Raw genomic sequence first — 24,842 nt, forward strand, 5'->3', positions numbered from 1 at the left:
ATTATTCTATATACAACTTTCTAATACCCCAAATTAAATCCCCCATTTAAAAAAAACCCATCCATTTGATTGATAAAAAAATTCCAAAAATACCCAAAAAGTCTCAAATGCCTATTGGATGTTTCACAATAAATAATTGAATTATTAACAATATATGGGTATAATGTCATTATGGAGAACATGAAGTCTATATTATCTAAATGGTCTAAAAATCAATTGACCAATTGATTACAACAAAACTAAAACCATTCATGAATAGAATAGTGTTTGATATTGAAAAAAATTCAATTATGATCACATATGTATTATATAGTTACCCCCACTCATCGTTTGACTTGGTTGGTAATCAGATTGGAAAAAATATAATTACCACAGAATTCTTTAGGCTTTCAATGATAGTTGATGTCTAGTCCTTCGCTTCCTTCCTCCTATTATCTGATTACGTGTTCCGTACTGTTAATGTTTCCTTTTCTTCTATTGGGAGAATATTAAAATAAAATATTTATGTAGTTTTTTATAAAAGCAATTCAATGCCACGTGACTATGCATAAATGGCAAGCTTCTTATACTGAAATATTATGCAGGAGATTTGGAAACTTCCCATTTGTTGAGGAAGGAATAAAGGAATCACAAGTTATGGGTATTCTATTATTTGAGTTGAGACTATTACAAGAATGTTGAAGTAGGGCTTCAGTAGGTTAGGTTAGGTTATGGGATATCGCATAAACTTGACAATTCCCCATGTGATGCTTATGGAAATTGCTTCTGTGATGCACTCAATGCCAATTAAACATTGTTTTAGTTCTAAAATTTCCCCAATATGAGAAAGATATCTTCAATTTAATCAATTTTGGTTTACTTTAGCTAACATACATGTACTATAAAAGGGGAAACAAGCACGGCTACCACAGTTGGTAGAATTCTATCAAACATGGTAGAATTTTTAAACAGTTTGCTAGATTGATAGAATATTTGTTGTTTTGGTAGATTTTGCGAAACTTTCTTCTACAATTAAGAGGTACTTCAATTCTCTATAGAAATACAATTTTGGAAAAAATTTCTATAGAAATAAAATTTTAGAAAAATTTTCTATTGAAATAAAATTTTGGAAAAATTTTCTATAGAGATAACATTTTAACAACATTTTCTATAGAAATAAAATTTTTTACAAAATTTTCTATAGAAATGAAATGAAATTTTATTTCTATAGAAATGAAATTTTGGAAAAAATAAAATTTTTGACAAAATTTTTTATAGAAATAAAATTTTGGAAAAATTTTCTATAGAGATAAAATTTTGACAAAATTTTCTATAGAAATGAAATGAAATTTTATTTCTATAGAAATGAAATTTTGACAAAATTTTCTATAGAAATAAAATTTTTCATAAAATTTTCTATAGAAATAAAATTTTAACAAAATTTTCTATAGAAATAAAATTGTTATTGTTGTTTGTTTTGTTTGCCAGCTTAAAACCATGCGTTGAATAAACTATGTGAGTAGCTTAACCAATAGAGGAAAAGTATGTTTGTCTATTGTTTTTTTTTTTTTTGATTTTTTAATTTGGTAGATTTCTGGTAATATTTTCTTAAAATTTTGGTAGATTATTTTTGGCACAAGTTCGCAACCGTGGAAACAAGCCATACACAAATTAAATATAAAATTTTACCAAATTCGAATTTAAGACAATTTTTAACTTTTAGCAAAAATTTCACGGCTTGGCTATCTATCCAGTATCAAAAGAAAACAAGCTAATATTCAAATTTATTCACGAAACTATTTGGTCTATAAAAAACAAACCTAATATTAAAATTTACTCACGGACAATTTTTAACTTTTAGCAAAAATTTCACGGCTTGGCTATCTATCCAGTATCAAAAGAAAACAAGCTAATATTCAAATGTATTCACGAAACTATTTGGTCTATAAAAAACAAACCTAATATTAAAATTTACTCACGGAAATAATTGGCCTAGTTTTCTTAAAATTCAAATTTGTTTTCATGTTAAAATGGCATTAACAAGGGCTTTTCACGCAATTCCCATAACGTTTATGGTAATTCTAATTGGGGAATGCGAAAAATTTCTGGTGTTCTCCATAAATTACGCTCTTAATTCAATAAATTATTTTTTTGGAGTAAAAACGCAAACAAGTTGTATGCCTACCAAAAAAGACACCCGTTTACCGAAAATTGTTTTATTGGGTGTCAAGATTTTAATTGGACAGCCGACACACACACAAACGCAAAAACGACAAATTGATGTAATTAAGAAATTATATGGAGATATTTATGATATTCTTCTCCATTATATAGCTCATTAAGATATATTTATTTATTTTTGTGTAATATGGCGTGTAAAACAAAGCGGCATATACGTGGTATATGACAAGGATTGTTACCAAACTAATACTATATCCGTCACACATATGACGTGTAAAAAAAACGGCATGACCGCTGTAGATGACAAGGATCGTTACCAAGAAAATACTATATCTGTCACACTTATTTGCCATTTGAATTTAAATTGGTCGTTTACTGGTACTTGTCATTGAGCTAAACATAGAATCGGATAGCATTAATTGATAAGAAAGAAGTTCACCTTCCGTTGTCTCACAAGTCTACCTGAGCTTAAAAAACCGGCCTGCCACAACTTTGTGTCAGTTACCCTGTAGCCCGTTTCATGTTTACTGGCCAAATGATAACAAATCTGATTTATAACAACGTCTATTTATTATGTAAAGGCAAAAAAAATAATTTATTTTCTTATCATCTAATTTATATGGAATACCCCATATCCATATGGTGATTCTTTTCATGTTTAATTGCCTTGACATTGAAAGTTTTTCACATGTGCAATATAGACTCCATTTATTAAAGGTAAAAGTTACCACATATGTTTCAAAGTAAATTCTTTTTTTCTGCTTCCTTTGTTTATTCCGTAGACAATTCGTTGACAACAGTTTATGCAGGTATAGGTAAATACACTTGATGACAACTTGGATGACATTTAAAAGATTATGGTTTAGGAATGGGAGTAGACCTTACAGAAGAGGTTTAAGAAGAAAATATGCATATTTTTGATTCAAATCCTCATGCTGGCTTGAAACAATATAAATATAATATATACTACTATTACAAAAAAACTTAAGGTATGGCCACACCAAGCAAATAGCTGACTAAAATGAGTGACAAACTTTTTTCCAGGATCAATTTCTAAACATCTGGATACAGTTTTTGGAAATCGCTTATATTATATCTTGATATTACACATTCCAATATGACCTAAAATTTTTTGCTGTTTTGACTGTGGCGTCAAATATTTGCCTAGAGTGACCGTACCGTAGGAGTATTTTTATCAGAATTTTATTGAATATTTTTTTTAGATGAATTCATGTAATTTGAATTATCTAGCGATTTCTATGTCTTTAATGACTTAATGTCTTATTATACACGTTCACAAAAAATCGCTTCTGTAACATATACTCCCAAACATATTTTGCTTCAAGCATATACATTTTTGGCTATTGCCCAAACATTTATATGTTTGATCTCTTCCAATATATAATATGTTTGAAAGCATATTGGTCTAAACAATATATGTTTGGGTAGTCAATTTCCAAACATTTTGTATTTTTGCATCCAAATTCAATAATGTTGTCTTCCAAAAAACAATATGTTATTATGTGAACATATAATATGATTGGAAGCATTTTGCACCCAAAAATATTATATGCTTAAAAAAATTCTCCCAACACTGAAAAAACAGTGAACCCACCAGGAAAGATAACTTTCGATTAATTTTAGAAAATTTGGAACTTTTTTAGAAAATTTTAACTAAACGGTATTACAAGCGCTGGCATCACTCCGATATGGCAAAAATAAGTAAATATTTTTCGACAAATTCAAGAAAATTTATTAGACATAACTAAATTTTTTCAGTAGTTAAAGAAAATTTTGTAGTTTTAAGAGAAATCTTGGAGTTCCAAATTGCAAGAATGTCTTTAGTGACATACGAAGTTCATGATGGACACATTTTTGGTAAAATTTACAAATTTAAAGAAATAATGAACTATTTTGTAAGAAATACGAAATTAGGAAATCTTTATGCTTTATTTGTGTATAACTTTTTTCCGTTTTTTAGTTCATTTAACTAACATACGCAAAAAATTATTTGACTAAAATAAACTTTTTCCAAACATAATGATTCTATGAACTAATATAAAGTTAATATGGCTTTAGTGAAATAGAGAGTTCACTTTTTTTTGAGTGAAACAATATTGTGCTCAAAATTTTATTTATTTATTTATATATATACAATCATAATGAATTATGAAAATAAACAGGTAATATAGGTGCTAACAACATAGGTTTTCGACCTGAATGCTCAAAATTTTGTTTCTGCCCAATTGTATATTCCCCCACATCTTTCTCACTTCCACGAGATTTTTTAGTTCTTAGCACCTTTTTCTGTAATACAAACATTGTAGAAGAAATTAGTCAATTGTATGATTTTTTTTATTTTAATTTTACCTTTTGCCGGACGGGGATTCGAACAGCGGACCACACAGTTTGTAAGGATCAAAGAAGTAGCTGATCAATTGCCCAAGGAAAAATAAAATGTTAATTTTGTAATAACAAGCAACAACCACCAACTTAATTCAATATCGCTCCCAGTTAAATAGCGCTCCAAGCTACTAAACACATATATGTTTATAGGCTATTTCTAAATTAATATATGTTTGCATCCAAGCATATTATATTTAAAAACATTTTATGTCCCAAACATAATATGTTCTAACATATTAACATATATGTCCCAAACATGTTATGCTAGTTTATGAACATTATATGCTTGCACTCAAAAATATTGTGTTTAAAAATTTGTGTTCCAAACATATAATGTTTATAGCCAAACATATGAAAAACAGTCTTTTTCATCCGTGTAGGAATTACCATAATGCGTCTTAACAAGATTTTACAAAATTGAATTATCTTCATTAGGAAAACCAATAAAAATTAATAGGTATTCATTTAAACAAATTCAAATTCCATTCCATACCCCACCACCCAAGAAATGCTTCATTCTTCTTAACGAGTGATGCCTCCAAAATAATAAAAATTAAGAAAAATATTAGTAGCGGGGCGGGGCGTTTTGGGGGAACAATTGAGAATCTGATTATGTACTAGGAAATAAATAAAAAACACGTTCTGTGTGTGTTTTTTGGCAAACGGATGTGTAAAAACTGCAAAAAGCAACAACAACAAACAAAATCAATCATTATCGTCTACATTCGAAGTTAATTGAATTGTTTACATATGTCGGTACACGGCGCACAGTACTAAGTATTTGGGTAAATACGAGTACACATGTACCGTAAAAATATGCACATAAATACAATGTACAATAGATCGTATCAGTTATAATCAAAAGATATTATGGATAATAGCAATGCTAATATTTCTAAAAATGAAATTTCTATATTTTTGTTCTTAGTATAGTTCAGATATTTTACACTGAAATTTAATGAAGAATTTTTTTAGAAGTAATTTACTAACTTGAAATAATTGTCAAAATTAAGCTAGTACTATCAATTATAAGATATAAGATCTTGTTGTAATTGCTTTACATTAACCATGAATAAATAGATAAAATTTTTCTTTATCGAAATTTTATCTGGCAATACCAGTAATATTTGATCAGTTATTCTGAATAATACACCAGGGCAACAATGTTCTGGACTCTCTCATATAAATGTTGTGATCAATAATAAAAGAAAACAAGCCACAATCATCCATGATATATACACTGTAAAAATTATAGCTTTTGTTGTTTTGTTTGGTGTTTTACAAGAAGCCTGACAGCTTATATTGTAGTTTCCAGATGATGTTAACAAAAAATTAATGACTCGAACGTGACTTCAATGCACCTATCTTTGAGTTATGATATCAGGACATACAAAATCTAATATTTAAAGGAACTAAATATAAACTGAGTACTCGAAGCAATAAACAGGAATAAATGTAAACATAATACTTGTCAAACTTATTAGTTTTCTTTTATTCGACCTTTATCAATATATAATGAAATGATTAATCACGCCATGTCCTTCAAATGGACTTAAATGTTTATTAATTTATTGGTATAGTTAAATCTCTTAATTGAGGCATTACACTGAGTTTTTTTTCTCGGGAACGAAATTTTAGGCGAACAAAAATATATATAAAAATATTTATTTAAAGCAAATAAAAAATATTAAAGACAATCCTTATATCATTTGCCATAAAGTGTGGTAAACTTGCTTAGAAAGGAAACGACTTTATAGGTTGACAAAATTTCGTTCCGGAGGAAAGTATGATTTTCAAACAGGAAGATGTAGGTTAACTTTTGAAACTTTTAAACTAAACTATTTTCGATAAATTCAAGAAAGTTTGCATTTGTCAATGATAATGTCGTACCTTGAAGGAAGAGATAGGTATTGGAAAACTGTATTTAGTTTTATACGAAGTTCAAGATGGACTCATTTTTGGTAAAATTCAGACATATTATGAAATATGTTTGTTAGTTTTTTTTTTTTTTGAGAAATACGCATTTAATAAACCTTTATGCTTCATTTTCCTTTTTTATCTCATTTAATTCAAGTACACAAAAAATTATTCAAGTGAAGAATTTGTTTCTTCTGTTAACTAAAAAATGTCCATTACATAAAAAAATATAATTGGGTGTAGTTTAATTTTCTGAGTGTTCGAATTTGCAACTTCATAGCATTATGTAGCAAATTGGAATTAATTATTAAATGTATGTATTTGTTAAATTAAACGTATTAAAATAATAAATATATTTATATTACATTTATTGTTAAAAATGATTTAATGGTATATGCTAGGGAAATGTGTCCAAAACTCCAGATGTCCCGAAGGTATTCTCACTACCATAATACTATTCGTTCTGGGTTTTCTATTTTTCTCACTTCCGACCGTTTCTCTGTCTCAATGGCCCTTATTTATATCCATCTGCTAGTCGTTTAACTCATTCTATTTTCTTTCTTTTGTTACAGGCCGAATCTCCTCTACTACCCGGCAAGGACTCAATTCTACCTGAGGGCAACAATAACAATACAAGCTCGCCAACAACACCTACTCTAACTCCACCTACAATAATAACCACAACATCACCGACTGATGAATTAAATACCTCAAACAACATATCACCATTGCTAGTACCCGAACTCTCATCCAAAAGTCATACGGATCTAACATTATCTCCACAACACAGCAATCGTAAGCGTTTATCCATACCGAATCTCTTTCCCAGCAGTCGGCGCATTAGCATTGATAGTATCACACAGCCTATTCAATCACTATTGGGTATTAGCGAGGAACAATGTCGACGACGAAACTCCCAACCCAACCTTAAACGATTTCGCAGTAGAACCTATACGGGAACAAGTCTATATTCAAAATCACCACCATCACGTAAACATTCACACAATTATAATCTCTATCCTAAGGATTCGTTTTATAATCTAGAAGGAAGGGCTCCCAGACAATCGAATAAAATGCAGGCAAAAGTTGATGCAGTGGGTAGAGTCACAGGCGAATGGGGAAAATGGCAGCTGAGAACAGTCCTATTGATATTTCTATGTAAAATACCCTCTTCGTGGTTTATGGCTTGTATTATATTCACAGCACCGGCTCCAAGACATGGTGAATTCTTTTGTAAACCTCCACACACGATAGGTGCAAAAAATCAAACTGCCTGGATTAAGGTCTCACATCCGCAAAAGGAAGAAGCCGAAGATCGAGAGTTTTCCATAGATTTTTGTAATGTTTATAAAGATGCCCAGGAACATGTTCATCACTATTACAACTATATTCATCAGAGTGAGGAGCCCAAACCTTGGGAAGAACCAGAATCAATTAGTTCGGATGTTATACCTTGCAAGGAGTTTCAACATAATGCTGAATTTCATTCGGTAATAACGCAATATGATTTGGTATGCTCAAGAGATATATTGGTGTCGGTGACGCAATTTTTCCATTTGTTTGGAGTACTAACGGGAGGCATATTGGCGAATCATCTGTTAAAATAGTAAGTACCAAATTTCTTTTCTATTTGATGCCGAGTAAAAGGAGAGTCTGATTGTAAATTTCAAAAAAAAAGAAGACAGGTTGTGTCAATTCAACGAATTGCCATTAGGCAATGCTTAGACAATACCTAACATAATACCTTATTTTAGGTTAACTTTGCTTTAATTTTAAAACAAACATGGCTTTAACTTTACAACAAACATGTAGAATACGCTCGTTCCTAATTGTAGTGTATTGATGTTTAAGAAATGCCCCCTTTATTATTTCATCATGATACAGTCCTTGGTTATTTTAATAACTTTGTAGTATGTAATTAGTGCAACCTTTTTTTTAAAATTCAGAACTTTTACTCTCTATAAATTATCTGAACAAATTTCTGTTAAAAATTTTAATTCTTATTTTTTTTTTCAATAGTTTTAGTCCGCGGAATGTAATGCTCTTCGGTATGATAACGCAAATATTTTGTGGCAACCTAACGGGACATGTAGCATCATATGAATTACATGTCTTCTTCCGATGTCTATCGGCTGTGTGTTGTGCCCAAATGTATACAGCTGGTGGTATGATAAGTATGTATATCTCCTTCGCAATAAACCCATAAAGAATCTTGAATTCCTTGCAATATAAAATTCTCAATATTACAGTGGCTGATATAACGGGAGGTATTTATAAGACTTGTGTCTCTACACTTTTTGAACAATTTTGGTCAATTGGTGTTATACTACTGCCCGGAGTAGCTAGTTTCTTTTCCAGCTGGTCTGATTTATATATGGCCATTTCTTGGCCAACTGTGATACTCATTTACTTGTGGAGGTATGGAAATTGATGGTTGAATGAGTGAAGAAGGGCTATAGAGTATGTCAAAACTTAACCAACTATATTCCATTTACAGGTGGATACCAGATTCTCCTCGTTGGATGATAGCAAGAGGCCGAGTCATGGAAGCCAAACAAATTTTAATAGATGTAAGTTAATTTATTTTGAAAATGTTTTTAGGAAGTGATTTTTTAATCTTTATTATTTTGTTTTTTCTTCAGTGTGCCGATTATAATGGCACTCGGTATAGTCTTCCCCACGATATTGATCAACAATTAGAGTTACAAGCTCAAACGGCTATGGATGCTCCACCGCCGGCCGGTTGGTGGTCCATCTGGAAAGGTGAAAAAGCCATTCGACACATGGTGTGTGTGCATCTTTGCTGGTCCATCTATATTGTCGTCTATTATGGCATGCTCCTGAATATTCGTTCGTTTAGCCGGGAACATTTACAAATTAACACTGTGATAGCCGGTATTTCAGAAATCATCGGCACATTTATTGGTCTATTCCTCATACTAAAGACGAAACGAAAATGGATATGGACGGGTATTTTCAATGTAGTGGCTGGTTGTATCGCCTATATGGGATGGCTAGTGCCACATGATAGTAAGTAGCAATCAGTGACGATTATGTTTTCGAATATCTAGAACAATTATTGATTGTAAAATTTGTCTCGTAAGTGTGCAAATACAAACATAGCGAGTGTTTGTAGGCGAACCCTTTTTGCATGTTTATTTCTATTTCCAAAAAAGGGAACTGATATCCCAATTTCTCATATTCGAAATGAACTTTTTCGACTGAAATGCCAAGATCAGCAGATACAGTTTGTCAAGAAAGTGTTTTGACAATGGGATAGAAATTATGTTTTGTTCCAAAATTAAATATAATGAAATTTTAAAAAAATATTTTATTATGTATTTTGCAAAGTATACATACGTACACAGAATTAAAAATTTAATAAAATATTTAATATTTCAATTATTTCTAGAATTTGAAATATTTGGCAATGTCAAATGACTTTCTTGACATACTGTATTTCTTTATTCAGTTGTTTTGAACATTCTAATATTTCGTCTACCATCGCCCCACATGGTTGTGTTTAAACATTTAGTCGACTAAACGAATTTATATCGGCGCGGAGATTAAAGTCGACCAGTCTATTGTAATGCCTCTAGATTCCAACGTTTGCATGGACCTGAATATCAATCATTACTTTTAACAATTAACACATTATATATTTTTCATCATTTTAATCGTTTTATAAATCAATCTTTTCAGTACCAATTGATGGTCGCGTCGCTTTACTTATGCTGTCGGCTATGATTTCCAAAATAGCAATATCATGTACTCTAGCCATTTTAACCACCTGCACCGTGGAATTGGTAAGCAATGAGAAAAAGAAAATATGTGCCTTCTCGACCATTTGTTGGGCACGTTTCTGGCTATTGGGAGCACCTTTTGTTGGAGCAACCATTGTTTTTGGTCAATTAGTGCCTCAAACGGCATTTGCTTCTTTGGCTATTGTGGGAGGATTCCTCAGTTCACTCATCTCTAGTCCACGAACTATACCGAAAAAGAAAACCACACAGGCTACAAATAATATGGCCACCGCCACACAGCTGTCATCACAAGATTTTGGTATCGACAATAAAGCCTTCTCCAAGGGACCCATATTCAGTAGTATTAGCTCAAAACTAAATAACTCGCAATCGAATCTACCTCCACAATTGTTGCCAGGCATTTGGACTACAAAGAGTTATGAGGATGCCATTAATAACACAAATCTACCGCCGGCATGATTAAGGCCAGTCGAGTATTTTAAACTCGACTTTGAAAATTGGAAGAAATGGAAACCAAAAAGCACTATAAAAATATAAGAAAATAGTCCCCAGCAAATTAAATGATAGAAAAGCCATAAACATTAAAAAAATCTATTAGGTCATATATGAAACGAAGCTAACATAAGTGAGCATAGGTAATATAAAACACTTTGTATAGAAAATCAACTTTTTAGAAATTTAGATTTCTTAATTTAACCTAATTTCGATCTGATGAGTCGATATCCGTTTTACACATATTTCCTTACGACCGTTTTCTTAGATATTACCCACCCACCTAGTTGGCTGGGTAACATGTTTAGTGGAAGTGTATTTGAAAATATGTCTCAATAGGGAAATGAATTTTGATCCAAAATGTTAACATCTATTATTTAATTAGAATTAAGCTCTAAATGGGGTTACCCCGCCTCGAATTCCTCCAAAAAATATTCATGGAATACAAAAACCCAGAAATCTCAGTAAAAGAAATGGATAACGGCTTTACACACCCGAAATTAGGAAATCTACCTACTAAATTAAAAGAGAACGACATAAGAAATTATCTATAAAAGTTTTAAAAAACAAACACAAACAATTATATGCACAACTTACCTGAAAGGAATTGTTAAAACTTGAGAAAATTTATTTTAATCAAAACTGTTAAGGAATCATAGACAAATAAAATCTTTAAAATAGCTAAGCTTTTTATTAGAAAACCCTATATTTACAAAACTTGCATAAAATTCCCTTAGGTTCAATTATGGAACATAAATTTTACAAACAATTTAGAAACAATGCTAACAAAATAAAATCATGTTAATTAAGACCATTAAATAATATAATTAGATGATTTTTTTTATCCAATATTATAACAATTATAAAATTTGCAATTATTTATGCTCAATTTGTTAAAACTTTAAAAGTGAAATTAATTAAATTGTGTTTAAATCCCAATAAACATACACACACATTTGAGAGATAGTTGCATTCTATTTTTTTGCAAGTGCTACTGCGTGGAAAAGAGTGGAATATTAACATTTGTCAAATATTTGTGTTTTTATTGCAATTTTTATTTCTTACGTTATAAACATATATAAAGCAATTTCAAATCGGACAATTTAAATTAAATTTAGTTTTGGGCCATCCTCTTCCAATTTATCATTAGATTAATTTTTAAGTCATAGTTATAATTCAGTTATGAACGATTGTTTGTTCTACATCGTCTATATTTGTACGAAGTATTAACAAATAATATTCTTATGAAAGATCATAACATAATTGTACACATTCATCATATCCATTTACACACTCAAATGTAAACTCAAACCAAAAAAGACGCTCGTTATAGAACTTGAATAAATAATTAAAACAAAATCATATATCACCACCTATAAATAAATTGTTATAATAAAATTTTATTTGAAATTGTTATATTTTGCGAAAACAAATAATCCCCTAAGAAGCCTTTTATTTACGCACAAGAATAAGTAAGTGGTCAATGTTATTAAACGGTATTAGTTTATAAACTTGTCAGATTTTTGAACTGTATCCTTAAAAACATTTGATTTAATCTTGTTTTCACACAATAAAATATAAAGGTATTTAGAAATCAATGCTTTCGAACCTACAAAATAGATAAAATAACAGAATGCACCCAATTTGAATATTCAAACATTCATAGTTGTATTTCCATACCTCCACACACACGATGCGCCATCTATATTTCAATTAATACGAGAAGGAAAATTGCAAAGGTTCACTGGTGGTGATTGTGAGATGTAGATGGCGCTAGATGTCTAGATGGTATTTAATACATTAATGCGCCGTGAAGATAATAAGTGTCGAACATATACCATATATTGGACACATTATAAGTTAAGTCCGAAGGCATAATCGATACTGCTGCATGTTTATGGGATCAATAACACAATTACCGATTATGTAGTCATCAACGAATTGTCGTATCGATTGGACACACTATAAGATTCTTTACAAACATAGACATTCCGTCCGGAAAAAACTTATAGTCTGGAGGACGCATCGTTTGTAATAAGCCTACTACTAAGAAGTCCATATTAAAAACGTTCACTCGAAATTACTGCGACATGTTTGTTATGAGTTTCTTTCGAACACACTGGAATATATGTATATTTCTTCGTACAAATGAGTTAACAAACTTTGGTTTGTGTTTAATGCAAAATTTGAAGAGCTAGAAAAAGTATTCGTTAGCTTAATGTGTAATGCGCTTTACAGACTATCAGTTATTCCGGACGACAATGCTCGTGTCGAACATATCCCATATATTGTGCACATTATAAGTTAAGTCCGAAGGCATAATCGATACTGCTGCATGTTTATGCCCTGCCAGCATTTCAAAGTTCCATTTCAACCTCATCGTTACCACAGACTCGTAAATGTCACTTCAACCATCATGAAAAGGTACATCAAAAAGTACATGCAAGTAATTTGCCGTCCCTACTGTTAAAAAAGCCATTTTTTTGTGAAACGCCAAGCGCAACCAGCTTGTTATATTTTAATTAAATAAAAACGAAAATAAAGTTCTGAAAACATAGATTATGCGCTTAAAATTGTGAAAGGTATATTGGTGAACAATTTGGTGATTTTCCAAATGGAATAAAGTGATTGTTTTTCAGATATTTTACAGACACGCTGCCTCCATGGAATAAAAACACTGGTTGATAGACGCAGCAACATGTAACTCGCTACTTGTAACTCAACATCATCATTAATGCCAAAAATTATGTTAAATGTAATGTGATAGAGGTATAAATGTTATATTTTTAAGAATTTGTAAATGTTTAATCAAATTAATAAATATCTAAACAAACGTGTTTTACTCGACCACAATGATTCTTTTACAACTATCTTAAAATGCACTTTTTCTGATTGTTTGGAGGGTCCCTTATTGGCGTCGTTCTAAATTGATCTATAAAGGCACCTAACAATTGCACTCATGCGAAACATTTTTGTAGTAACTTGGCGTGGTACAACTTCTCAATAGTGACGGCGCTTTTCCGACGAGTTTTTGATGTCGTATATGATTGTTTTCGACGTAGTGGGGATTCTCAAAAGAGTCCCCAAATTCAAAAAATGTTGGCAGGGATGGGATCGATAACACATTTACCAATTATTTAGTCATCGCCGACAAGTCGTATCGATCCGACACACTGTAAGATTCTTTATAAACACTGACATTCCGTCCGGAATAACTGATAGTCTGTAAAGCGCATAAAGGTGCTAAGTCAACCTTTTACGAAAAAATGGATTAAGATGCAAAATGGATTTAATATATATAATACATATAATAATATCTGTTTGGTAATGATGTGTAAAAATGCTAAGTCAGCACCTGTACACGTGCTAAGTCAAATTTTAGGTTGAGCAGGCTTTGCTAAAAAATGTTAATAGCAATTCTTTGTGTGCGATTTTGCGGAAAGTTTACTGTTTGTATTGAAAGCATTTATGGTAACTACATTTACAGTTATTCGAAAATAGGTTTATTTCACAATTTATTAAGATTTTGTATCTCCTGTAAAATTTAAAAAAATTGACTTAGCACCTTTACACATTAAGCTAACGTATTCTGTGTTTGCTTTCCCTAGACAAAGTGATTTTCTCAACAATTTCTCAGTTTAAAAGCCCGTTTCTGTATGTCGAATGAGCTCTATCGATCGACTGAAATGGAGACAAACAGCTGAATTTATTACCAAAAATCAGCTGTTTCTGTGCATTTCAGTCGTTCGATAGAGCTCGTTCGGAAAAAAAGTTGGCAACACTGAACATAGACAGACGTATATTATTTTGCGGAAAATAAATTTCATTTAATTTTATATTTTCTTCGGTAATACTGTTGACCCAGGCAATTCTCCTGCAAATATTGCAAAGAATATGCCTGGCCGTATCCCACACGATATGGAGTGTGACGTAGCGGAGGTAGAAATACCCTCATCAAATCAGCATCAACAAGTGGTCATTGCCGGCAACAATAACAATGATCAAGTCAACGACCGTAAAAGGCAGCGGCTTGAAAATGCATTACAACCAACAGACATTGTTATTCCTGGCCTGTCGGAGAAATTAAAAAATTACCAACCCACTGACCAGAACAGGTTTGGCATCCTTGGAGTGTTGGCTGATGTCAATATCGAATGTCCCAGTACCAGCTCGCAACCACCAATTAAAAACAACATCAACAACAACAAAACTACACAAAAACCAAAATGGTGTCCTCCCATTTACATCTATAATGTGAATATAAAAACACTAGTTGACACTCTTCGGAGCACAATTCCAAAATTTTCATTTAAAATCAAAAACATTAACAAAAATAAAAGCAAAATTTACTTTGCAGATACAACTGTCCATACCTCAATGATGGCAATTTTAAGGGAGAAAAATATTCATTCTTATTCTTTCACACCGAAAGAATTGAAACAATCATCTCTAGTATTGAGAGGTCTCACTTCTGACACTGAAATTGATGAAATAAAATCTGAGCTAGATACCATTGTTCCTGACACTGTAGCAAACATAAGCAAATTCACAACTACAAATTCCATAAAAAACAATATTGACACTGGCCTTTTCCTCGTTTCTTTATTTCCTGGAAAAATAGTAAGTGATGTTTCTAAAATAAACAGTCTACAAAATCAAATAGTTGTATGGGAAAAGCCGAAAAGAAAAGAAACGGACATACAATGCCGTAGATGTCAGAGATGGGGTCACACTGCAAAAAATTGTAACTCTAGTTACAGATGTGTAAAGTGTGATCAAAATCACAACCCTGGTGAGTGTCAGAGAAAGCGAGAAGATAATAATGAACCTTTTTGCAATAATTGCAAAGAACCTGGACATCCTGCAAACTGGCGAGGCTGCCCCACTTACAAAAAATATGCAGCAGCCAGAAAACAAAGAATTGCCAATGCGGCAGAAGAACGTTCCATTGCAAGGAACAATGTCCAAAGTGCTATTGGTGTTTCGCGTATCGTCCCAGAGCAAAGTTTTGCCAGTCTGTTTAATACACGTCCTGTATCAAGTCATACAGTACAAAAACCATCCATCATTGAACAATTTATGAAATTAAGCTCACTTTTCCTTGAGCCAGAAGAGCTGTCAATTGAGCAGGAAATAAACATATTCCTGTCTGAATATCCAAAGATGCAAAAATCTGAGGCCAAAGCCGAATTTATTCGTATCCTAAACAAGATTAAAACTAATTATGGACCATAGAGTCATAAATTTTTTAACCTTCAATATAAGATCTCTGGTTGATTCCAGCAGACAAATTGACCTCAAAAACACTCTATTTCACAATAGAATAGACATTGGTTTCATTCAGGAATGCCACCTGAAAGGAAAAAGAAAAGTTAAACTAGATGGATACAACTTTGTGTATGACAACTCACCATTGGGTGTTGCTGTAGTTTTAAAAAACACATTTCTTTATGACAAAGTTTTATTAAATGATGTCGGCATCAAAACATCCCTGATAAAAGTCGAATCTTCTTTTAATAATACCACAAAAAAATATTTGTTTGGGTCTGTTTACATTCCATGTAATCACCCAGCTCAGCAACTTGAAAATGATCTGGAAAAATTACTTCGTCTTTGTCAAAATTTTGATGCTTTTGTGCTGGGTGGAGATCTCAATTCGAAAAATTCCGCATGGGGAGATGTCGTCGAAAATTCGAATGGTAAAATACTTTACAATTGGCTGGAAAATCGTACTTTGGATGTTACCAGATTATGTGATTCTTCTCCATCTTATCCGAATGGACCCTCTTATCTCGATCATTTTTTGGTCAGTCCTCATCTAATCAGTAGAAACGTGGTGAATTTTCAGATATCATCATTACCATCATTCTCAGATCATTTCCCACTTAAACTGAATTTAAAACTTCAACACACTGGCTTCCTTCTGAGAACTCCAAATACCATAATATCATATAAAAACACCAATTGGGATAATTTTCGCCGTGACTTGGATTCTGCCTCAAATCGATTGTTGCCTCCACACAATAATAACTTGGAAAATATCGAAATTGATGATTTAATTAATGGATTCAATGAAAAATATAAATTGATACATAATACTCACTCCCAACAAATCCAGATCATTGATAATAAATTCCCGTTGTCAGAAAGAACCAAAAAACTATTCAAACTTAAACACGACTGGCAGAAGCAACTAAAAAAAATCTTTCATCGCACAGGAAACAGAGTGAGTATTGAGTATACCATTCTTTCGAAGCAAATACAGCTGTTGAAGATAATCATAAAAGAATCCGTTAATATTGAGCAAGCAGAAAAATTTAATAAAAAATTACAAAATATAAAACCTGGTCCGTCCGCCTTTAAGGAAATATACCAAATAACTGGTAAAATAAAGTCTCCATTTTGCAGCCAAATTTCCATCAACAATGATGTTTCCAAGAATCCCAATGAAATAGCCAATTGTTTTCAACAATATTACAACACAGTGTTTCAGAGAACAATTCCCCTACAACCAGTTTCGGATTTAAATACAAAAGTACCTGCATATATTAGTGCCACAACTCCACATATATACTCGTTTGATGATGACTTTAACGCTTCTCAAAATCCTGATAATCTCCATTTTACTAATATAGAGCGGATCGGAAACATTATCCAGAATATAAATAATAAAAAGTCAAGTGGGATAGATGAAATCTCAAACTTTATTATAAAAAAATTCCCCAGTGCAACATTAAAACTACTTACATGCATTTTTAATCACTGTATCAATAATGGATATTTTCCCTCTGTTTGGAAAGTAGCAAAAATATTGCCTATTAAGAAAAAAACGGATAGTGCTGAACCGGCAGACTTTCGTCCAATTTCTCTCCTCTCTAACATTGGGAAACTTTTTGAGCATGTCCTAAAGGAGAAAATGGAAAATAGTTACATAATTGACCCAATTCCAAATTTTCAATTTGGTTTTAAAAAGGGTCATTCCACCCAACATGCACTTTTGAAATTTCACAATGATATAATTTCAAATCTCAACTACAAAAAATGTACTGTAGCCATTGCATTAGACATTCAAAAGGCATTTGATTCTGTATGTCATATGGGAATCTTATACAAACTTGTTGAATTGGAAACTGACCCATTCATTGTGAAAATGCTTACCAGCTATTTTACGAACCGAAAATTCTCCGTAAACATTCAAGGGATATCCTCCAGCTTAGGTGAAGTAAATAGCGGGGTACCTCAGGGCAGTGTCCTGGCCCCATTTCTGTTCAACATTTTCCTGAATGATTTTCCACACACTCACGAGGACTCTCAGGCAATTCTCTATGCAGACGATTGTTTAATTTACGCCCACAGCACTTCCCCGGCAGAGGCGCTACACAAAGCAACACAACACCTCCAGCTCATTAGCGACTTCTACGTAAAGTGGGGAATAACAATTAATGCATCAAAATCTGAAGCAATATGTATAAGAAACGCTTCCGGTAAATGTCCCAGGTTTGTAGTCCCTGAGAGCAAGTCACTGAAACTCACACTAAATGGCATCGAAATTCCCTTCGAGACAGAAATAAAATATCTGGGAGTCACTTTCGACAACTTGCTAAAGTTCAACACTCATGCCCGATTATCGCTGAAAAAGACAAAACGTATACTTGGGTCATTTTCATACATTCTGGGGAATAAATACTTACCTCAAAAAACAAAGCTCCTACTATACAAAGTAGCCATAAGACCAATGTTGATATATGGATTTCCAATCTGGTTCACTATCTCCCCGACAGTGGCTAATGAATTAGAAATCTTTGAACGGAAAATATTAAGAAAATGCGTCAACAAGCATTACCAAAGCCGCGAAAAAAAATTCTCCAACTCCCACATTTATGAAACATCTGGAGTCCAACCATTATGCAGGTACGCCCTCAACCTCCAGCGTTCATTCATCGAGAGGCTTGCCGCACATGAAAATGAATTGTTGAGCACAATTTACAACATTGAAGAAAATGCTAATTGGTCTGATTCTAAATACCTCTCGTCTGTTGCCATCATTAATGAATTACTTGACAACGAATCAGTCAATCTTACCTTGCCGCAATTCTTCCAGAAAACGACACCTGGAACACATAGAGGATAAATGATAATTATAATTAACTCTCTCTTATAAACTAGTCTATAAGAAGAAATACGTGCAATTATTTATATTAGACCATAAGTCATATTACAATACTTACGTACCTGCCCTATGCTCATGCATATTCGCTTCAACTGTGATACTAGTATAAAAAAAAATACCATTGTACTCTAAAAGCTATTATATTAGCCTTCGTCGCTAACATACAATTTGTTAATTCGTTTTAAGTGTTTTTTTAGTCGTAGATTTAGTATTAAACATTTATTTATTTTAACAACAGACACTCGCGCTCTGTAAGACAACAACAAAGGTTAATGAGCAAGCCTTTTTTTTTTCATTCATCTCATGTGCCATGTACGCACAATCGATTTTTTTTCACTATAAAGCAAGAGCTATTTTACATTATTTAACTGTGTATTAGAACAAGACAGATATAGTTCTAAGTTTACCACTAACTTATCGATAAGTTCATATCATCAATGTAATCGAAATTAATAAGTCTCAAATAAACATACTTACTTACTTACTTACTTACTTAGAGCTCGTTCGACATACAGAAACAGGCTGTAAAGTTTTAAGCAAAGCATTTCGGCTTCGGCTTCGGCTTCGAATTTGAATTTGAATTGATGTTGAATTCAAGCATTTTTCAATTTTGAAAATCAAGGATGATTTCCCATTCATACCGTCAGTGAAGCCCCTTATGTGCTATCATTTTGTTATGGCTTGTTATTCCAAACAAAAAGAAGAAGACATAAGACGCGGACAAAAGCAAAATCGAAAGATTTGAAATTTTCGTTCGGTAATCGTTAAAATAAAAATACTTAACAAAATAATGGATCAATTTAAATCATTAAAACGGTCAAGTGATTCATCCTTAAACTTTTTCGAATTACCACCATCATCACCTGGATCTGAGGCTACGGTATGTTCCAATTGTGTTTATTTTAGGTTAACTCTTCTGTGTGGAAGAGAGGGAATTGGAAATAGATTAACACTCCTTTGAAATGACGACACATTGACTATGTTCCTCCCAACATGATGCATTTGTTGATCCGCCTTATACTTAAAAATTATATTGATTACATTCCTACACGAAGGCTTTTTTGGCGCCATTACATTTACTATTGTTTGTATCCTTGATATACTTCGGACCCGGTATTCTGAACCTACAAAACTACTCGATTGTGGATGTTTGGTCAACAGGAAGTGATTGTTTTATATAACATTTATCCAATGCGGAAGGTGGTTATGAACTTTTAATTAAGGACCAAAAATGCGCTCACACTAGGCAAATATTTGACCCAAATGAATATCAAAGTATTTTCATTTTACAATTATCTGGACACGGTTTTTGTTAAACACTCCTTCCGTGATCCAATATGAGCTAAACATGTTCACTGGTTTGTGGTGATTATTTTTATTTCTGTCAGTCTGAAAAAAAAACAAAGAAAATAATTGTTTTATTGATACATTTCACACCTAGATTTCCAAAACGCGAAAATCATCTTCAATATTATTTCAAAACATAGAACAATAATTTCATAATGTATTTCAATTTGGGCCATTATCGCAACTCTTTTTAGATCTTCGTGATCAAATCCAGGATACGCTTTGAATTATAAACAAAATATTAAACTCAACACATGAGTTCATGTGTTCTAACCTAAGCTTTAATTTTACGGCATAGAGTTCACATAAGCCAGAATTGGGGCTTGAATATGAAAATCAAAATAGCCCAGCACAAAAAGTAGTGAAAGTGTCCTCTTTGGATCCAGAAGTAGTGCAAAATTGGCGCAGAAGCGATGAATTTAACATGGGCTTGTCATAGGACGGATGTCCACTATTTCAACAGCCGTTGCCCTGAATTTGCATCACTTCTTAAGGTGTGGTCCGAATTCAATGTTTTGGATGTGAATTATGAAATTTTGTGATATTTTGCCAAATAAATAATTTTTATATTTTTTTAATGATTTTTGATGCATTCTAACGCTTGTCTAAAACGTTTCACCTAAGATTTTGCAATTTTTCTAGAATGGATTTAGAATTTTTTTTTAACAAATTTGAATAATTTGTTTGAAACAAAATAATTTAAAATGTAAAAATAACTTCCTGTGTACTTAAAATAAAGAAAATCTTTGGGAGGGCATTTTTGGAAGTGCCTTTAGAAGAACTGCCATTTTTTGCTGGGAGTGTATATGGGGTGATTTCAGACGGTGTTTTTAGTTTTGAATAGTTCCATATAAGAATTTTACAATAGTACGTATTTGCAAAACGATTCACTTTGTGTTAAATTTTGCAATAATATTTATCTTATACCAATACATATATTTTTTTTTAATGTAGGCTGCAAAAGAATCTGGTGAGACAATTGGGCGACCAGTTTTGAAGGAATTAAACACAATGATTATGGTAAGTTCATAATTTTCTATCCATAGAAAAGTTTTAATGTATGTATAGTCAAATAACAATCATTAGAAAAAATATTGTGCATACATATAAACAGTGATTAATATGATTGGATATCCTATAAATTATTTCAAAATTAATAATATTTCAATTAATTTACATTTAGTGTACGTACTGATTACAGGGAAATATTATTTCGAAAAATAATTCAGGATTGATCATTTATAGCCCTACAGGCATGCATAAAATGCATGATGTAATCAAGTTTTATGATGAATTAAAATATTCTTTATAATCCTAATATGGTTCGAAAGCGAAACTCTGTAAAAAGCAATGCGGTTTTCTACAATTAACAAGAATTTATTTGTGTGTTTCTCGGATTAGTCACCAGTACGAAGACATTTGTAAATAATGCTAGCAAATAATTTTCCAGTTTAGCATTATTGTCCACATAATGAGTTATTTACTTTAACTTGTTAATAAGCCCTTCACAACATGCACTGATTTGTGCAGAGATGCGAAGTCAGTTTAAAATCCTCATTGTAAATTACAGAAAAAAGTAAAATGTTGGGATTATTTAGTCTTCCCACTTTTTCCTCTTTACTCTTGCAAAGCCTCGGTCATTTCGGTTCATGTTTAGGTACGGGAGGATCTCAAGATATTCAAAATCTGATTTTGGCAAATGTGAGATCTTGCCATATTATAGATTCTTCGAGCAAATTATGTTATACATTCAATTTTCAGGGTAATTGTTACAAATTCAATTGACGTTAGATTAAAATCTAACGAACTGTATAGGTTCTGTAAAGTGATCTTCTGACCAATTTTGGTTTACATGGGCTTTAGTAGAAAGTGTCAAATCTTTTTGGTACGTCATTAGTCAACGAACGAAATGCCCATAAACAGTTCCCAACATATGCATTTACTTCGAATACCACTGGAAAACGGGGGAAAACTTCATGAAAAATTCTTAAAACAATCCAATTTTATCAGCCGATTTGGGAATTCAGTAGGGCTAAATATAAGGTAAAGGCCACTTTGCCTAAATTTAGCTTTTCTGTTTTTAAGCAACTTTCATAAACATAAAGCCAACCAAACATGTGTTGTATACTAAAGAAATTCTCATCGATATCTCATTGATAATATCTTAGAAAAATAACCGACAATAGGTCATATTTCTTTCTCTTTTCTCAATTAAAAGTTAATATTTTTGGTAAAAGCATTTAAAAGCAATTGAGTGACTACTTAAAGCTTATTTGGCTTAACTGGTGGGTCATATATATTTTTTTTTGCTTGAAAGTACTATACTACATCAAGAGAGAACGCTCAAAATACTTTCTTTTATCGCAAATGCTGCTGTTACTTATCTTTCTTATATTTTATGGCTTAGCTTGGTAAATGTTTTTTTTTTTTTTTTTATAGATCGAAAATGTAAAATGAAATAGGTAAATCATTTCTTTGCCCCTCCCTATTGTGTTAATATTGGTATTAGCATATAGACCATTGATTTCAATATAGCACAATGACTTCATAATTGTATTACTTCTTGCCACTAAAAGCATATCTTCATTGTTTTTCTCTTCCTGTTTGTCTTTCACAAATTCACCAACAGAGACATAGTCATTGATCAATCTATTGAGTAGCACTCGGATATTTTCCAATTAATTAAAAACTTTACTCTGACTTAGCTATTAGAAATGTAAAATTGTGAAAAAATAAAAATATATTCTTTGGGGAAAAGGTGCAGGCAAAGAGCTTCGTCATAGATGGCCATCTGTGGTTTTATGTGCTTTTTCTGTCTCTGGCTCTGTGTGGCCGATGTGAGTTCTTTCTCTTTGCGTTTTGTAATTATGAAGGGGTGGGAGGTTTTTTGTTTATTGATGTCCAGTCGTCGATCACTTTGAAATGCTTGAACAAAATAAAAATTCAGTTGACGCTATTTCGTCGTGCAATTCGTTCGGTCTTGCTAATGACAAATTGAGAAAAGAGATTACTACTGTTTAATATTTTGGCGGTTTCAATAATTTTACATGTTTACTTTTTTAATCGAACTATTTACTCTCATTGTCTTAATTTTATACCGATCTCTTGTATCAACAAAGTTTCATTATTTTTCGTTTATTTCAATATTTCGGTTCATAGTTTCTGTGTGTAGTCTATGTTTTTGCAAAATATCCAATAAAATTCAATATTTCAAAATTTTCAATAAAAGTAAATACTGGCCTCTGCTGATGTATTCATTCGTTTGCGTTTAAGAAACATGTGCGATATATTTTCATTACCTTGACTGATATATGGTGTCAAGTGAAAAATGAATACTATTTATTTTTCTTTTTATCCAAGAATTGTGGGTGTGAATAGTGTAGTGAATTTTATGTGATTGAGAATACATTGCATTTAAAATAAAACGGCCTAAACATCTATTTAAGAACGTTTTTTATTACAATCAACTATGGGAAATTCGGCTGCAAAACAAAAGGTGGACAATGGAAAGGTAAGTACTTCATATACATACTTCCCACGAATATTACATGACGGATACGGAAAAGTTCTATCATAAAATACAGTAGAGCCCCATTTCATTGTCCCATGAATGGACCTACTATTAGCCGCGTCCTCACAGTATTAGCACCGGTTATTTAATAGTGTTGCGTGTCTTGCAAAAACGCTAATTCATCGAAAAGCATTATTTTCCTAAATGTTAGCAAATGGACTATTTCAAGGGGGGTACTATGTTCGTATTTCGCTAATTTCACGGCTACTTGTGTAATATAAATAATATTAAAACCCGAAATGTCAATCAATGTGTTGAAACCATAATATGATTTAAATGTTCGTTAGCTAACGTAGCACTAACCGTGCTTCATTAAAATAGGGATAAAACTAAAAAAAAATTACATCATAAATAAAAGTAGAAAAACTTTATTATTAAATATAATATTAAATTTAATGCAAAACAATATGGTTATGTCGCAATTGTACGTATTTCCAAAATATTGTTGTTTTCTTTTTGGCAATTCATGCTGAGCACATAGTTTAAAATTGGAGCATAAATAATAAACAATGAATTGTTAATACCAAGATACGAAGCACCAAAAAGATGTTAGAGTGCGACAAACCGCTGGGGTGAAAAATCTTCACCATAAGCGACATAATTTACGGATCATTTTTTATCTTTTAAATCGTGTCAGAGCTAGGGTTTATCACAAAATTAATTGATCCAGTTATTTTTCTCGATTAAAATTGCTTCAATCACAAAAATTATAGAATCAATCAGACATAGGTTAAAGTGGCAATCCGATTCATTTCAGGCACACAGACTATTCAGGCCATTGAAAATTTAATTGATTTCTTCAACACTTTTAATTATTTTTTGAATTGATTCAATAAAAATTTGATTTGATTTTGAAGGCAAAACTCAATTATTCTTTAATTGAGACAATAAATTATTTTGTTGTACTTCACCTCCCTTTTCAATTAATCTTTCGATTTATTCGATTATAATTTTAATTTTTATCCGTGGATTTGTGTAAAAAAATTAATTATATAATGAATATATAAAGTAATTA

The 24,842-nt window shown here is 31.9% G+C and overlaps 3 protein-coding genes and 1 long non-coding RNA gene across 6 annotated transcripts in view; all 4 read left to right on the forward strand.

Annotated features, from left to right (window-relative positions):
• The window catches only part of LOC142220128 (organic cation transporter protein), a 53,407-nt gene extending 41,232 nt beyond the window's left edge, over positions 1–12,175 (forward strand). For both annotated transcript variants that reach the window (XM_075289081.1, XM_075289082.1), the window contains 6 exons: positions 7,056–8,089; positions 8,503–8,657; positions 8,733–8,901; positions 8,981–9,053; positions 9,126–9,513; positions 10,186–12,175. In XM_075289081.1, coding sequence (XP_075145196.1) covers positions 7,056–8,089; positions 8,503–8,657; positions 8,733–8,901; positions 8,981–9,053; positions 9,126–9,513; positions 10,186–10,706 — 2,340 coding nt within the window. In that variant the 3' untranslated portion in view covers positions 10,707–12,175. The remainder of the gene's footprint in view (positions 1–7,055; positions 8,090–8,502; positions 8,658–8,732; positions 8,902–8,980; positions 9,054–9,125; positions 9,514–10,185) is intronic.
• Positions 12,176–13,141: 966 nt separating this feature from the next.
• LOC142237231 (uncharacterized) lies at positions 13,142–13,591 on the forward strand. Its single transcript, XR_012722404.1, has 2 exons — positions 13,142–13,321; positions 13,379–13,591. It is a non-coding gene; the product is annotated as an uncharacterized LOC142237231 (long non-coding RNA).
• A 930-nt stretch (positions 13,592–14,521) lies between these two features.
• LOC142220130 (uncharacterized) lies at positions 14,522–15,326 on the forward strand. The gene is made up of 2 exons (XM_075289084.1): positions 14,522–14,993; positions 15,097–15,326. Exons 1-2 carry the CDS (start codon positions 14,634–14,636, stop codon positions 15,118–15,120), a joined length of 384 nt encoding a protein of 127 aa, XP_075145199.1. The 5' UTR covers positions 14,522–14,633; the 3' UTR covers positions 15,121–15,326.
• Positions 15,327–19,608: 4,282 nt separating this feature from the next.
• tacc (transforming acidic coiled-coil protein) overlaps positions 19,609–24,842 on the forward strand; it is a 49,577-nt gene continuing 44,343 nt past the window's right edge. Inside the window, exons 1-2 of one of the 2 annotated variants that reach the window (XM_075289088.1) lie at positions 19,609–19,789; positions 21,211–21,276. In XM_075289088.1, coding sequence (XP_075145203.1) covers positions 19,700–19,789; positions 21,211–21,276 — 156 coding nt within the window. In that variant the 5' untranslated portion in view covers positions 19,609–19,699. Of the gene's footprint in view, positions 19,790–21,210; positions 21,277–23,558; positions 23,768–24,842 lie in introns of those variants that run through there. The other variant, XM_075289089.1, reaches the window with a different exon arrangement.

Source organism: Haematobia irritans, chromosome 1, assembly GCF_050003625.1.
Source record: "Haematobia irritans isolate KBUSLIRL chromosome 1, ASM5000362v1, whole genome shotgun sequence".
NCBI lineage: Eukaryota > Metazoa > Arthropoda > Insecta > Diptera > Muscidae > Haematobia > Haematobia irritans.

Coding starts and splice junctions, on each gene's coding strand:
- LOC142220130 (XM_075289084.1), top strand. CDS start 14,634: ATGCCTGGCCGTATCCCACACGATATGGAGTGTGACGTAGCGGAGGTA. Junction 14,994..15,096: donor CTCCCATTTACATCTATAAT/GTGAATATAAAA, acceptor TTTACTTTGCAG/ATACAACTGTCCATACCTCA.